The 15950-nt window shown below is 40.3% G+C and overlaps 2 protein-coding genes across 14 annotated transcripts in view; one reads left to right on the top strand and one right to left on the bottom strand.

Moving 5' to 3' along the window:
- The window catches only part of IFT140 (intraflagellar transport 140), a 250730-nt gene that overhangs the window by 188173 nt on the left and 46607 nt on the right, over window positions 1–15950 (top strand). The gene's annotated exons all lie outside the window — the stretch shown is intronic.
- The window catches only part of TMEM204 (transmembrane protein 204), a 74196-nt gene that overhangs the window by 47843 nt on the left and 10403 nt on the right, over window positions 1–15950 (bottom strand). For 2 of the 3 annotated variants that reach the window (XM_043494344.1, XM_038420215.2), the window contains exon 2: window positions 3882–4037. The exons of the other annotated variant lie outside the window; for it this stretch is intronic. In XM_043494344.1, the coding sequence (XP_043350279.1) occupies window positions 3882–4037 (156 nt within the window). The remainder of the gene's footprint in view (window positions 1–3881; window positions 4038–15950) is intronic. 3 annotated transcript variants of the gene reach the window in all.

Raw genomic sequence — 15950 nt, 5'->3', positions numbered from 1 at the left:
TCTCTTCTTTCCTTCCTCCGGGCTTCCTAGGGTTTTATTTTCTGTCAGGGGGTCATCCTTCTGAATGACTGTCAAATGCTCATGCAGGTGGCAGAAATAAAAAAGAAACAGAGCTGGGATCCTTCATGAGCGCTGGTGAGGTGCATTTTGATCAGAGATGGTTGTGTTGTCAAGGCAGAAGTTGTGATTGGGGGCCTATGGAGTATGACAACAGTTAAAACGCACAGCTTTCTGTCATAAAAATGACTTCTCAGACCACAATAATAATAGGAAACCATAGCATAGTGCACATGCTATGTTGCTAGGATGGTATTCAGAGTGAAAACAACCAACATTGGTGATCACTGACAGATTGAAGACTGTTGTTAAAAATATATGACTAAAGGTCATAAATATGTCAGTGATCACTAATGGTCCGTGCAGCCCTTGCTGGTGCACTGCAGGAGGAAAGATTGTGAACGATCTTTTAATCCATTTTGTGGCTTGTGTCTGAACCCTCTCCAGTTGATCCACGTTCTTCTTGAATTGTGGGCACCAGAACTGGATGGAGTGTTGCAGCAGTATTCCAGCACCAGGGCCAAATGCAGAGGTAAAATAATCTCTCTACTGCTTGAGATTCCCCTGCTTATGCATCCAAGGATCGTATTGGACATTTTGGCCACAGTGCCGCACTAGGAGTTCATATTCAGCTGATTATCCACCACAATTCCCAAATCTTTTTCAGATCATTGCTTCCCAGGGTAGAGTCCCCCCATTGTGTAGGTATGGCCTACGTTCTTTGGTCCTAGATATATACATCAATATTTAGCTGGGTTAAAACACACATTGTTACTTGAGCCCAACTTAGCAAGTTATCCAGATCACTCGAGGACAAGTCACTGATACCTTCATTATTTACCAGTCCCCAAATTTTTGAGTCATTTGCAAACTTTACAGTGATGATTTTATGTTTTCTTCAAGGTCATTAATAAAAAGATTAAATAGCATAAGGGCCAAGAACAGATCCCTGCAGAAACTAGAAACACACCCATTCAATGATTCCCCATTTACAATTACATTTTGAGACCTATCCGTTAGCTAGCTTTTAATCCATTTAATGTGCACCATGCTAATTTTAAATCTTTCTAGTTTTTTAATCAAAATGTCATGCTGAACCAAGTCAAATATCATATTAGAAATGAAGGGGGCAGAGTTCCACAGTGTAAAAATCCACAGTCCGCATTTGACTATGTTTTGTGTAGAACGTTCTTATAAATACATGCTTCATATCTACTGTTCTCTTCTTATGTGTCTTCTGTTCTTTATGGACTTGCTAGTTTACACTGAAACTTTCTGGGAGGTTCTCACTCTGGAACATAGGATCAGCTACAAACTATTGCCTGTAGTTTCCCGGGGAAAAGATCCCTTCTCCCATCAGAAAACAAACAACCAAAACACTTCTGATGTCCTAGATCTAGCAGTATGTTTTGTCCAATCAGCTGAACTTTTGGTCCCACTCACACTATGAATGTGTACATTGGTGTAAAAAAATTAGAAATAACACGTTGGTCATGATGTTTAATGTTGTGTACTCTGGGCTTAATCCAGGAGACTTGGCAGGTGAGATTTTTTGGTCAACTTGAGTTTCTTGACAGTGGAAGGAACACAATAGGTGCCAGGATACAAAGGAGGAAACAGCCTCCTCAGATGCCACACTCCTAATGCCTCATCCCAGGAGCGAGATTAACATGATAGTCAGAGTGACTTCCTTCACTCCCAGCCATCCCTCATCATCCTTGAGAAAGAGAGTGAGCCTCTGGTAGAAAGCTGATCTTTGGATGGGGTAGTGGAAGTTTACATCTCTCTCCTTCTTTACCTAAAAGTGTTCATGCCAGAATATATCAACTGTATGGCCTGGAGATAATTATTTTAACATAAATCTTCATGAAGTGAATAAGATTTTAAATGGGTCTTCTGTAACTCATTGCAAGACTGAGAGAAAACATCCAGTTAACAATGAAGGTCCATCTAGTGGAGAGCAGTATATTTGACTGCTGACCTTGCTCCCCTTTCCATCTTCCTATGAGACTCTTCGCATCACTTCTGCAAACAGGAGCCTCCTGATTCAAACAGCTGATGGTCTTTCTTTGTAACAGTGTCTCTATCTGCCAGATTCCCTCTCTTCACACCTTCGAGTATCGACAGTTACGTCCAGGAGTTCGTTTGTTTTTTCTTTCACTGTTCTCAATAGCATTTTGTTAATCATTCTGACTCTGGCTTTCCTCCCTTTTTCCCTCCAAGCACTGGGGATTTCAAGGTTCAGCTTGCATAACAGGTAATAGCAGGCATTTCCTTCTCCTGTGTCGGGATATCCTGGCGCCCTTCAGTCTCTCTCTGACTGTATTTAAAACAGACTCCAGCACAAGGGGGGAAAAAAGCCCAGTCTAAAATTAGCAGCCTTGATAGAAGAAAGGCACACGGCTGTCCACTGTACTGTTTGTCAATGAAACAACAAATCTAAACAGAGCCAGAATGCATTTCCTGTCTGTGGAAAACAGGCTGAGCTTTGGAGAGGAGGGGAGAGAGGGAGAGAGAGAGAAAGGCAGACCTCACGCCAAAAAGAAGAAAGAACTGGACAAAAGGCATCCAGAGGTAAAAGCAGTGTTCTGTGCTGCTGATCTCACAAGAAGAGTCTGTGTGCAGATCTTGCTATGCTAAGGCTGCAGTTTTGGATCCTGGCAGTGTTACACCAGTGCATGGAGTCTCACTGGACTCAGAAACTGAGTGTATTACAGCTTAAACTAATATATCTCTTTGTGTATCATACAGTCCTTTCTCCTTATTGGGCCTTTGATTCCCAGTAGGTTTGAAGAGGTGTCTCAGCTGTCCTTCACCATTGGTACTGCAAAGACAGCTGAATTATTGCTGTGAGAACCATCATTCTGAATTTTCTGGACTAGTCTCTGACCTTACTTAAAACAATGTAAACCAAGAATCACTGTAGGGGCCTCAGTGCATTTACACTGGTTTAGAACTACTACTGTAGATTTAAACTGAAGTAAAGACTCAGGCTCTGGCCTTAACATGCATTAATATTACATCAGCATGTTTTTTTCCATTTTAATTATACATTTTGGACCCAATCCTGCAAGCCCTGTGTATGGAACTCCTATTCAATGACTGTTCTTTATATGGATGTCTTGACTGACTTGTAAAGTAAAGGAAGGGATTAATGTAAAATGTTTATGATTTGATGCCAGTGGTTTCACTGTGAGAAGAGATGAAACCATTTCCCCCTTTCCCCACTGGATTCTATATACAGTTATTATCCATGAGAATTACTGTGGGAATTTCATTTATAACTGTCAGTGTTGCCAGAGTGCTTCATTCTGCAGTTTGTAGTTTTATTTACTAGTTATTCCCACTCATTGCAATCTGGCAGATATCCCTGGACTAAAATTCAGTCAAGTAAAGGCATATAATCACACTGCAGTATGACTGCAGAAATTCATTCTGTCCTATCTTTACCCTTATCTATAGTCCCTCTGGTATTTTTAGTCCTATTAAATCTTGAGGTTTGGCTTCCACTGTGTTTCCTTGTGTTTTGCCTTCTTTACTAATGAGAGCTACACAGTCGCTTGTTTTCTTGGTTGACTGAGGATTTATTCAGATCTATTCAAGAAATAATCTCCTGTTTGTTCTGTAAAATCTCGTAAATCAATGGGCTAATATGAAGAGAGAGCTATTAAGGGATGGTAAACATCTGAAGAGACCTACTTTGGAATTCAAACCCTATTGCTTTTCTGTTTATTCTGAAGAATTTTTAAAGCAGAATACTCTGCCTGTCCTGATCTAGATAGAATTTACCAGGTCCATCTCCATGTGCAAAAAGAGGTACTTACTGGCAAGTTGGAACACGGCAGCTATGGCTTCCTCCCACCACTGGATATCCTGTGAAATAATAGGCAGTTCTACTAGGCCCAAGACGAAAATGAGCTGACCAGCAGTCAAGGCGACGGTAGCGATTAGGTTACAGGCCCTCATCATGTCAAACTGCACTGTGGGGGACACACAAAGACTGAGTAAGAGCATCATCTTAAAATAAAATCTTAGGATTTAAAAAGTAATACCCCACCGAGAAGCTATGGCAGAGTTGCCAGCCCCTGAAAAAATGCTTCAGAAGCTGCATGTCTGCTAATTTTATCTCAATTTATAACAAACTCTTACTCTGATCTGAATTCATGATTAGGCTATCTAAAAACAGGTTGCTTTTCAGTTACACAGAAATCTGCCTTGTTTCCAGGGATAGCTTTCCAAAAAAGAATAAACATTTATCCTTCTGGTTGCTTTCTCCATAATTATAAGCACAAACTCTTTGGGACAGGGACCATCTTTTTGTTCCATGTTCGTACAACACCTACCACAATGTCTGTAATACAAATAATAATAACTCCCAAGGCAAGCCTGCTGCTTTGAACTCATTGTCTTTCTCCGAGTTAATAATGTTGCATCTGAGACCAGCTGTTGAGCTAAAGCCTGCATCTCCCTTGTTTAACGGTGAGCTACAGGTAGGGTATTATGGGAGGGATTCTCAACTACTACCATATGATCCCTGTCCTGGTCTGTCAGAGCCCAGATTTGTTAATTTACCAGGCACATTGCAAAACTCCTCTTTTTCTGGATGTTTGAGCAGGGAGTCAGTTGAGGATAAAAGGGCAGTTATTTGTGGGGTTGTTGCAGTTTTCTTGTAATACAGTGTACACATGTTATGTTCAGTCATTGATATGTGTGCGCAGTTAGATCTATAGTTGTACTGTGCAGTATTGTAATATTTACATATTACAACATACAGCACAAATATAGAATTAATCATGGCAATAAATATTTGGAGGCCAGGATAGGTACTTAATAGAAATGAACACATTTCCTAGCTGGTCACTGAATAGACTGTATTCATTGCAAAATTTACTACTTTTAGTCAGGTTGATGGTGTTTTTCTTCTTCTTTTCCTGTTAACATGATGGATGTGCTGTTTTCATCTTTTTCCTTCCTTTCTAGCTAATGGTGGGCTTCATAATTGTCATTGTACCAACACAACATCCCTTGCCTAATATGCCACTGCTACTCTGAAGTAGGAAGGGCTTGCCATGTAAATGGCCATACTTTTTAAAGGAAAATGTTTACACTGGCAATAAATGTGAATCTTCACCAGAATTGTCAAAGGTGGCATAGTTGATTATGGATGGACAGTGTGGGTGCACGAGATACTAGGATCTGAGGTTTCCTATGTGATGAAAATGTCATGGAACGGTTAATTCTCAGCTATTGTTATACCCTGTTACATTTTCCCAGGCTTTTTTGGTAACAAGATTCCATGATTTTGTAGTGGCTTGTTCCCAGGTCTCTCCATTTATTTATTGAGTTCTGAGAAGTATATGCGATGTGTGGTGCCAACACTCTACATTACTATGGAATGAAACTAGGAAATTTGTCGAGAACGAACAATACTTAGTGGACTCCATTCAAGCATGAACCTCTGTGAAAGGCATAAGTTGGGTTTAAAAAAACAGGTGCATACCAAAATCTATTAAGAAATATAATGAAACCCTTTAAATGAATGCCCAAGAAGGGAATAAACCTGTCAAAAGACATAAAAGTAGCCTGCACAGTGAAAAAGTGAGTTTGTGCCTGTTTGTTTATTAATACAATATAAAGAAGACATGAAAAAGTTTAACCCACAAAGGGGGTGATTTTTTGGGTTGTGTAAGGTTTTTTTTTCCTTCCAGTTTGTTTTTATTAGAAAGGTAGATCTTGCCCACAGGTGCCAGCTTCCTCCTTGCCCTGGGGATGCTCAACCCCAGTTCCACCCTGCCCCAGGTCCCACCCCCACTCTACCCCTTCCCCCAAACTCCTACCCCACTCTGCCTCTTCCCGCCTTCCCCTCTGCCCTCCCGCCTCTTCCCCACTGTGACGTTGCACTCCATATGTTTTATGGAAATATGTTTATAAGTGTGAATATGATGTAACTGGAATATGCTTTATGCAAAAGGTATCTTGTAAGGTATCATTACAAAGCTTATAATCTACTGAGTATGGTCATCCTATTTGTATGAATATATCATTCCTGTATCTGAAGCTAGAAATATGAAATATAACTCTGAGGTCCTATTGTAATTATGCAAAGTGTGGGCCATTAATGATGGTTTGGAAGCTTGATGGCTCTTATTGACTAGGACATTGGTTGTAAATGGTCTGTTTACTGGCAAACCTTCCTGGGTGCGTGCCGGCCAGCCCTGGAAGAATGAAGGCTGTGGTCTCACAGGACATGTGACCATGTCACCTGGTAATGAAATCCATCTTAAATCTGGTACTTCCCCATTTAGAAGGAGGAGTAGGGACTCAGATACACACAAGATTTCTGCCTTGTGCCAAAGATATAAAAGGGGGTGGAACAGAACAAAGGTGCTGTCAGTCATGAGAAATCCCCTAGTTACCACCTGAGCTGGAACTAACAAGGACTATACCAGAGGAAAGGATTGGGCCCAGACTAGGAAGGAGTCTAGTCTGTGAAAGAAGCTTATTGGAACATCTCTGAGGATGAGATTTTATCTGTATTCATTTTCTTAATATATTAGGCTTAGACTTTCATGTGTTGTTTTATTTTGTTTGGTAACTTTTTGTTCTGCCTGTTATTACTTGAAACCACTTAAATCCTAATTTTTATACTTAATAAAATCAATTTGTTTATTAATTAACCCAGAGTAAATGATTAATACCTGGGAGAGCAAACAGCTGTACATATCTCTCTATCAGTGTTATAGAGGGTGGACAATTTATGAGTTTACCCTCTATAAGCTTTATACAGAGTAAAACAAATTTATGTGGGGTTTGGATCCCATTGAGAACTGGGTATCTGGTTGCTGGAGATAGGAGACCTGCTAAGCAGTTTTTCTTTAAAGTCTGCAGCTGTGGGGGCATGGACCAGACCTGGGTCTGTGTTGCAGCAGACTAGCGTGTCTGGCTCAACAAGGCAGGGTTCTGGAGTCCCAAGCTGGCGGGGTAAACAGGCTCAGAGGTAATTCCAGCACGTCAGGTGACAGTCCCAAGGGGGTCTCTGTGACTGAACCCGTCACACCCACCTCTTCCCGCCCAGTTTCGCCTCTTCTCCTGAGTTCGCCCAGTCCCCACTCCTCCCCCTTCCCCCAGGGTCTCCTGCACGCCGCAGAACAGCTGATCGCTGTGGGCGGGAGGCACTGGGATAGAGAGGGAGGAGTTGATCATCAGGGCTGCTGGCAGGCGGGAGGTGCTGTGGAGGAGCTGGCTGCTGGTGGGTGCAAAGCGCCCACTAATTTTTTTCCATGGCTGCTCCAGCCCTGGATCTCCCAGGTAGTCAGCACCTATGATCTGGTCTACCTCGTTTTTCCTGGAAGAATCCATGGATAATTGGAGAACTAATAGCACAAGTACTAAGAAAGTGAAAACAAAGCGATTGAGAAGGAAAGGGGATTTTAGTCAGAATATTTAAAATTTTGTTTTTGTTTAATTATTTGATTAACATCTATTTAACCCAAATACCTTTCAGCACCCTGCAACTTCAGTCATAGTCTGAGAAGGCTCCCAGCCTGTTCCCTGATCCTTCAAGAAGACTTCCAGCAAAATAAGGAAGATAAGACTTAATATTTTTGATATTTGTAAAACAAATAAAAAATAAGCTTTTTTTTAAAAAAAATAAAGCCATTTAGATCTTCTGAGTTATAAAAATGCATGAACCCAGTTTTTCCCATGTAGATCACCTTTAACTCCCTGCACAGTAAGTAATATACAATTGATTGCTGACATGTTAGCGTTAGATGTTAAGAGCCATACACTGCCAGCCTTACTCAAGCTGGAGAACCTTACGTCTTGGAGTACCATTGAAATGAGCCAGTTCAGTAGGATATTAGCAGAATATGGCCCTAAACACATATAGGTTTGGTTTTCCTGATTAATCCATTTCTGAAAGCAGAGGAACCTTCCTTCATTCAAAAGTAAGGACCAGTCATAGAGTAAATTTTATGGTAAGACTCGGTGCTAATTTTGAAAGTGCAATTCCTTAATAGTGGGAGCACTAAGCAGTCTCCCCACAGTGAACATGAAGTGTCATGAAGTGCTTTGGGACACAGTAAAACCATCATCAGGCACCTGCTGGGCTTTGTAAACATCAGTAAGACTCGATGAACGTTCAAAGTGTCATACCTATATCATAAGTGTAGACTATGGCTTTCTGAGAAATAGCCTTTTATAATATTATAAAGGCCTTTAGCTTGTCTGGTGAGTTTGTAATTACTGAATCTGGAAACAGCCAATTCACAACCATTATTATTACAGTTCTTCTTTCTTGTTTAACTATAGCACTGAACCCAGAGGGTACTTAGATCACACATAATAAATTCTGCTGGCTTGTCCTTGGAATGTGTACTAACCATGATCTGAGAAATACCAGATTGCTATATTTTGTAAACTCCTATTGCTCATCCCTGGCATTTGTAATGCCCATGAGTAAGGCTACAATTTAGTCATGGGTATTTTTTGTAAAAGTCATAGACAAGTCACAAGCAATAAACAAAAATTCATGACCCGTGACCTGTCCATGACTTGTACTATAAATACCCCTGATTAAATCTTGGGGGTGGGGGTGCTGCTGGCGGGGGTGCCCTGGGGTGGCTGCTGCTGTGGGGGGTCCAGAGGCACCAGCTGCCAAGGGCAGCTCAGCAGTGGCTGCTCCAGCCATCCCAGGACCGCTGCCGGGGGCTGTCCACCTGCCATTGTTCTGGCTGCTCAGGCAGTCCCTGGGGCCAGCCGTACCTGCCGCTGCTCGGGCAGTCCCGGAGCCAGCTGCACAGGGCTGCCTGAGCAGTGTCTGGTGGGGCTGGCCCCAGGGCCGCTCCAGCAGCAGCTGATGTGACTGGCCCCAGGGCCATTCCAGGAGTGGCTGGTGTGACTGGCTGCAGAGCCACTCCAACAGTGGCTGGTGTGGCTGTCCGTGGGGCCACCTGAGCAGCTGGCTGTGGAGCTAGCTGCTTGCGCAGCCCTGGGGTCAGGCACACTGGTTGCTGTAGAGGTCACAGAGGTTATGGAAAGCCCTACCTATGAGGATCGAAACACCACAACTTTGTCTTAATGAACTCTGTCATTCATGACTTCTCTTTATGACTTATAAAATTATGAGCCTAGTAACAGCAAATATATGTCTATTGTAAGTTCTTTTGGCTTCACCACATAGATGATTATAGACATAGCCAATTTGCAACCATGACTAACTCCCTCAGCTTCCTGCAGCATACGTAGTAACTGTGAGCCCAGGAATAATTGGTTCATGATTATTATATGCTCTTGACAGCTGGGGAGTTTGTAGTAGCCTTGAACACAAAAATAGCTGGTTTGCAGACATTACAAGCTCTTGTTTTCTTCACACAGTTTATAATAACTCTGAGCTTAGGAATTTCAATTCAGCCAATATAATAAGCTGTACAAAGAAGTATAGAAATGTAACCAATGATTTGTATATTAAAAGGAAGGTCAAATATGGTTCAGGATGGAACCCCAGTAGGATGATGAAGGGACAGCATAGAATAAAGGAGGAAATAACTATCATGATTTCATGAAATCTGCCAACGCAATGATTTTAAAATCTATGCTGTGACAACAGTTCAGTACCTTTCCATACTTCATATTATAATACAGTTGCTTGTGCCCCTTAATAGTTCCATTGTATGATGTAGGCTGATTTTTAGGATTCTTCTAGAACTGTAATGATTCCCTCTTCACTAATAACTAAAGCAAAAATAGCAGCCATCTGCCTTTATAAACTCTGTTGCTTCTCTGTGGAGTTTGTAATAGCTTTCCATGTAGAAATACCACTCTTCAAATTGTCTTCTCCTCCGGTGAATGGTCATTATAACATTCATTTGGCTTGATTCTGCCCAGGTTGGTTGTTCTTGTGTAACCCCAGACTCAGACTCTTGGACTGTACAAGACAGTCACTACACCCCAAAAAGTGGGGAACGTCACAGAAGAAGTCTGACTAGGCTACCATGGAATTCCCCTCACAGACTCAATTAGTAGATTTTAAAGATGCCTTCCCCCATCAGTAACACTGAGGGAGGGAAAGTCATAATGCTTCTTTTCTGTGTGTACTATCTGTCAACCAAGAAATAATTATTAGTTCACATCTTTCATAAAGCTTGGCTTCTGTGCTGAACATTTGTAACAACTGTGAAGCTTGAAATGTTCAGTTCATGATCTTTATAAACTTTCTGCTTCTCCTTTAAATTGTATAATAGCTGTGACTCCGTGATGGTTCATTTCCATTGTAAACAACTTCTGCATGGAGGATTTTATAATAACCGTGAGTTTAGAACTCATTGCTTTGACTATTACAAACTCTTCTGTCTTTTCGAATGTGTTTGCTATAGCTGTGATCCTACAAATAGCCTCATTGTGACCCCTATACACTATCAGTTTTTCAGGAGGATATGTATAAGTCATGATTCCTGAAACATGAGGTTCGCAGGACTTTAATGTTCTCACAATTAATGGTGGCATTTGTGATAACTATTAACTTCTGAAATCTATTGTCTAAGATTGTCAGGATGACAAAGGTGTTTTGGGCATCCCATTTCTTTTGAATTCTTTGCTGTTATGGTCCTGTCATTGATGTTAACTGTTTGAAGAAATTTCCAATGGCTAGAGAAGCACTAAGAGCCAATGATATCTGGAGTTCTAATCAAACACTAGACTGAAAACTAAATAGAAATTGGACTGGGTATCATATAAGAAGTTCATCACTCTGCTACCAATATTGCATCATTATAGTGTTCTGCATCCTGCTACCATGTGAATTGTGATTTGACGGCAGTCCAGTGCATCCCTGGCAGAGTCCTGAGAACCTTCCTGTTCCTCCCCTCTTCTACATCCTCTAAGATCCCATTTAACAGCCATTGTCTACTTGGTCGATTAGGGTTAAACAGGACTCAATCGTGATAGGCATTGAATGACTCCAAAATCAGCGTGAGGGAGTCACTGCTCAGCAATGCAAAGTGCTCCCACTCACTTCTCTGAATTTACTATAAGACAGGAATAGAATTAATACAAAATCCGATTTAAGTCTCCTATAGGCCAGACCAGAGTAAGCCAATAGGATGGTCAATGCTGCTTTGTTTCAATTGCAAGGGTCAGTTCAGTCTGTGTTTAGCACCCAAACTCCAAGGATAAAACCAACTCAAATTCTTCATCGCCTCCCTCATTTCCCTAACCAGATACATCCATCTGAATTAGAAATGTTGATTTGATTTTGCTATTGAGCAGCAGTTTTGTTTGATTATGTCACATGACATCCCCCAAGATATTTGTGCTCTGCAAATGTAGGTTAGTCATATTAGACAGCAATTTTGCAGTGTTCTGAAATAATGAGGCAGAATGATCTGATTTAAAAATCAGATTGTGCTGATTATTTTTTGTGGTTTTTTTTTTTTTTGTGTTCTCTACATTGACTTATCAAGGTCAGAATAGTAATTTTAATGCTCAGATTCCAAGCTTTAAAATGCGGCCTTATCAAAATTAAAAATATGTGAGGAGAGGATTAAACAACTACTGATCTTTTTAAAATAGTTTGTTTAAAGCCTTCCCCTAAAGACAGCTCCCACCTATGCACTTTTGGTGAAAGAATATTTAGCAAAAGCCTCAGCCCAGCTTTTGTAATTTACTAAAGTATCGATTGTGTGAAAAAGCTAACAAAGTACAAACTCCAGTAACTGACTCGTTAAAACTCTTCCATGTCCCTGTCCTCGTTGGATATGTGGGCATACATCACTGAGTCTTGAGAAATCCACTTCTGAGCTTGAATGTTATATGTGCAGTAATAGGCTTTTATTAGAGAGTATCCTACTATTACTGTAGCTAAAATGGAGTTGGTCATTCTAATCTTAAATCTCTATTTTCTTTTGAAACTGAAATGTATCCTGTTTGGTATCTGTTTAATTTTTTGCAAAAAGAAAAGGAGTACTTGTGGCACCTTAGAGACTAACAAATTTATTTGAGCATAAGCTTTCGTGAGCTACAGCTCACTTCATCAGATGAGCTGTAGCTCACGAAAGCTTATGCTCAAATAAATTTGTTAGTCTCTAAGGTGCCACAAGTACTCTTTTCGAATACAGACTAACACAGCTGCTACTCTGAAACTTTTAATTTTTTGGTGAATGTAATTTGAACCAAATCAAGTTCAGTCAGTTTTGAGTTCTGTGAACCTGACCATAATACATATATTTTTACTTTTAAAAGATTTTTGTTTAGATTAATCTGTTTTAGGTGGCAAAAAAACATCAGCTTTCAATGAAGAATTCAGTGATTGTTGAATTTGGGGTAAGAGGAATTTTGAAAATGGCCCTGAATGTTTGAAAATCAGTGAGCTTACCCTTGTACTGTTCTGTTTTTTCTTTTTTTTTTTTTTAACTTATTTAAGCAACCTATTGAATATATACATTGAGGTACCTGATCATTCTCAGAAATGCTAAGTGATTCCAGTGAATTTTGCATTGGGGATTAGCATAAAGAGTTCTCCCAGTCTTTCAAAAACATTAAATATCCTCAAGAATTACTATAGGCAGAGCTGGGAGTGGTGCCTATAGTTAAGGTGGCCCAGTACTTCCCATTATAAGACCCTGTTTTTGATTGTTATAACTTTGCTCAACTTTAATCTTTCAAGCTGAAAATTTCCATGCTGGGTGTCTGCATCAAGCTGATTTATTTATTTATTTGAGTTTTAGCTACAGTGGTTCACCTGTTTCCAAGAACAAGATTAGAAAAAATACATTATTTGCCCATGTCAAAAAAAATCTTAAAAACATTTTATTGAGAATCTCTAGAACCTCCATGCGTTGGGGAGAGGACTTGGATTTTGCTGGGGGGTTACCTAATTCCCTGAAGCGTGCACCATCCCCTCACAGCTCCTGTGTGCTGGAGGAGAGCAGCTGCACTGCAGTGTAGAGGTGTAAGGCATGTTGCAGGTGTGTGTGAGAGTGACACAGGCATTGCAGGAGCAAGAGGGTAGGGGTAAAGGAGACAGGAGGGGGCAAGGAGAGTATTAGGAGCAGAGGAGGAGGAACCCAGGAGCCGGATTGGAGCAGAGGGAGGAAGGAGTCAGGTAGAGTGGGAAGTTGGATAGGATCAGAGGGGGAGGTGCAGGAATCAGGGTGGATTGGATAAGAGCAGAGGGGGACAGAGACATGTTAGGGGCATAACACCGGCCATACTGGGTCAGACCAATGGTCCAGCTAGCTCAGTATCCTGTCTTCCAGCAGTGGCCAATGCCAGTTGCTTCAGAGGGAATGAACAGAACACGTAATCATCAAGTGATCCATCTCCTGTCGCCCATTCCCAGCTTCAGGCAAACAGAGGCAAGGGACACTTCAGAGCATGGTTTTGCATCGCTGCCCACCGTGACTAATAGCCTGAGTTTGAACATCTACGTTACAATTTTTATAGCTCCGTGAGCCCGAGTCATCTGACTTGGGCCAGCTGCAGCTGTGCCTCAGGTCTTTTATTCTAATGTAGATGTACACTAAGTGTCCATGTAGACAAGGCTACTATTAAACTGTGATTGCCTTATTTTCTGGGTGCCCCGCATGAGATCCCTGGGGCCTGATTTGCAGAAATGCTGGGTATTCACAACTTTAACTGAAGTAAATTGGAGCTGTGCATGGAACATATGAAGTCCTATAAAAATGCTAGATACTCTTATGACTCATACCCTAGGTGTTCCAAGTTGAGCAACCAAACTTAGTGGACATTTTTTGCAATTTTGGGCTTAATCTCTCTGTCTTGGTTCCCTACCTGTAAAATGGAGATAGTAATATCACCTCATCTCATAGAGGTGTTGTGAAGATATATTAATTAATGTTTGTGAAGAGCTATGGTGCTGTGATGAGACCCCTATATGAAACAATCATGAGGAAATAAATTTTTTATTCAGTGCAGCGTTTGTATGGTGTGTATTAAATAAGGGGCCACACACTTAATCTGAAGGATAAAAAAATTATGAATAACTGCCTATTCACTGAATGAAAAAGGGATCCTGTGGGGGAAAAAACAGTGTGTGATCATATAATTAAAGACTTTATCATAATCACAAGTGGGCCAAATTACGGTTGCATGGACAACCTGAATTCTGACAATTCCTAATTTTTGAGTGCTTGACTTTGCAATTGTAATGTTCGTTTAACAGATTTTTAGATGAAATTATTTATATTATAGTAACATCTACTAACCCAAATCAAGAGCAGGGCCCCATTATGCAGGGCATTGTACAAACACATAGTGAAATATGGTCCCAGCCCCAAATTGTTTACAGCCTAAATAGACAAGACAGGCAAAGGGTAAGAAACAGAAACACAAAGAGGTGAAGTGACTTATGCAAGTTCCAGCAAGTCATTGACAGAGCCAGAATTAGACCTGTGACTCTATCCGTTAGACCCCTAACTTCCAGTCCATTGTTCTAGCCATTAGATCCTATGATATCTGGGGGGGTTTTCAGTGTTAACAGACACTTGGCTTCCTTTTCCAGCACATTAACTGTCCTTAGTTTTTCTGCTTATTAAGTGGTCAGTGATTTCTGATATTTTGAAGCTAATTGTGAAACATAAAAACAGATATTGGCTATGTAAAAATGCATCCTGGGATAACTAAATAATGGAGTCACAGAAAGATACAGCAAAAGAGTCAGTAGCTGAAGCTTTGAAAGAGCTGTACTGTACTGGTCTGAACATTAATGAATTCTTCTTGTTTTTAAATCCCAAGTAGGACTAGTTCTGGTTAGTATGTGGATAGAAGACTTCCACATGAAAAGGAGTATGTAAAACCTTTGCATCTTTTGTGCACCAGAATGTTGCTTACATGTCTACTACTCAAAGAAAAATCAGATTCTTTTTTAGATAAGTAGACAGCCCTACTGCTTTCAGATTCAGTTTCTTGCTGGAATGGGTTATCTTTTATTTTTATTATTTTGTCTCTTGGATAGCTCTGTGTCGTGCAGTAAAATAGATGGTAAAATAGATGTTCATGCAGTCAAAAAAATTTCCAACATCTTTTTCTTCTGTTGTATTTTTAATTTTAAAGAAAGAGAAAACGAGGCAACTCAATGCAACTACATTAATGCAATATTAAGATAAAGAGTTAGGGTGAAATCCTGACCCTATTAAAGTCAATTGGCATTTTGCCACTGACTTCAATGGGATCACAATTTCACACTTTATGTATTTAATTTGGTAGGTTTACAAAATTCTTACCAGGGAAGCAGTATGAGCAAGACAGTCTGGCAGTCATTTTTGGAATGGAGGGATGGGTAAACTGATCAGTTTCTACATAGAGAAATGTATACGGTTGATGCCAGGAATTGAACTCTGAGAATGTTCCTTTATACAATGAGCATGTTTTAACTGTATACTTAAGGTTATTGTATATCTTCTGCTAATGCCAAGGTTATTGCGTAAACATATATTCATTGGGGTAGTTTTGTATGTTTTAAGCATTTATAGGATGCTCTGCATTTTTTTTTTAAATCCACTTGGGGTGGAATTTTCTAAGGCTTCTAAATCACTTAATCTCTTTTACCCTTAAACTGAGAATTTAAATCCACAAAAGTCAGAAAAATCTATTTTTAATATGTCAATGGCAATGTTAAGTTGGTTCCATAGCACTCATGTGAATACATATACTACTTTAGTTATCCTGAGTTAACATTATGAATATTGACTTTTATATTTTCAACTTTAGCAAATCCTTACTCACATGAGTCGTACTGACTTCAGTGGCAGAACTTGCATGATTAAGGACTATTTGCATGTGTAAGGGTTTGCAAGATTGGCTCCCTGATGTTGCATTAACAATTTCCCTTATTTAGATATTGACTGTATCTCAGAAGGTAAATCTGGGCCTTC

Source organism: Dermochelys coriacea, chromosome 10 (assembly GCF_009764565.3).
Source record: "Dermochelys coriacea isolate rDerCor1 chromosome 10, rDerCor1.pri.v4, whole genome shotgun sequence".
In the NCBI taxonomy this organism is placed as follows: Eukaryota; Metazoa; Chordata; order Testudines; family Dermochelyidae; genus Dermochelys; species Dermochelys coriacea.
The sequence above is the reverse complement of the archived record's forward strand: the minus strand, read 5'-3'. Positions and strand labels throughout refer to the sequence as shown.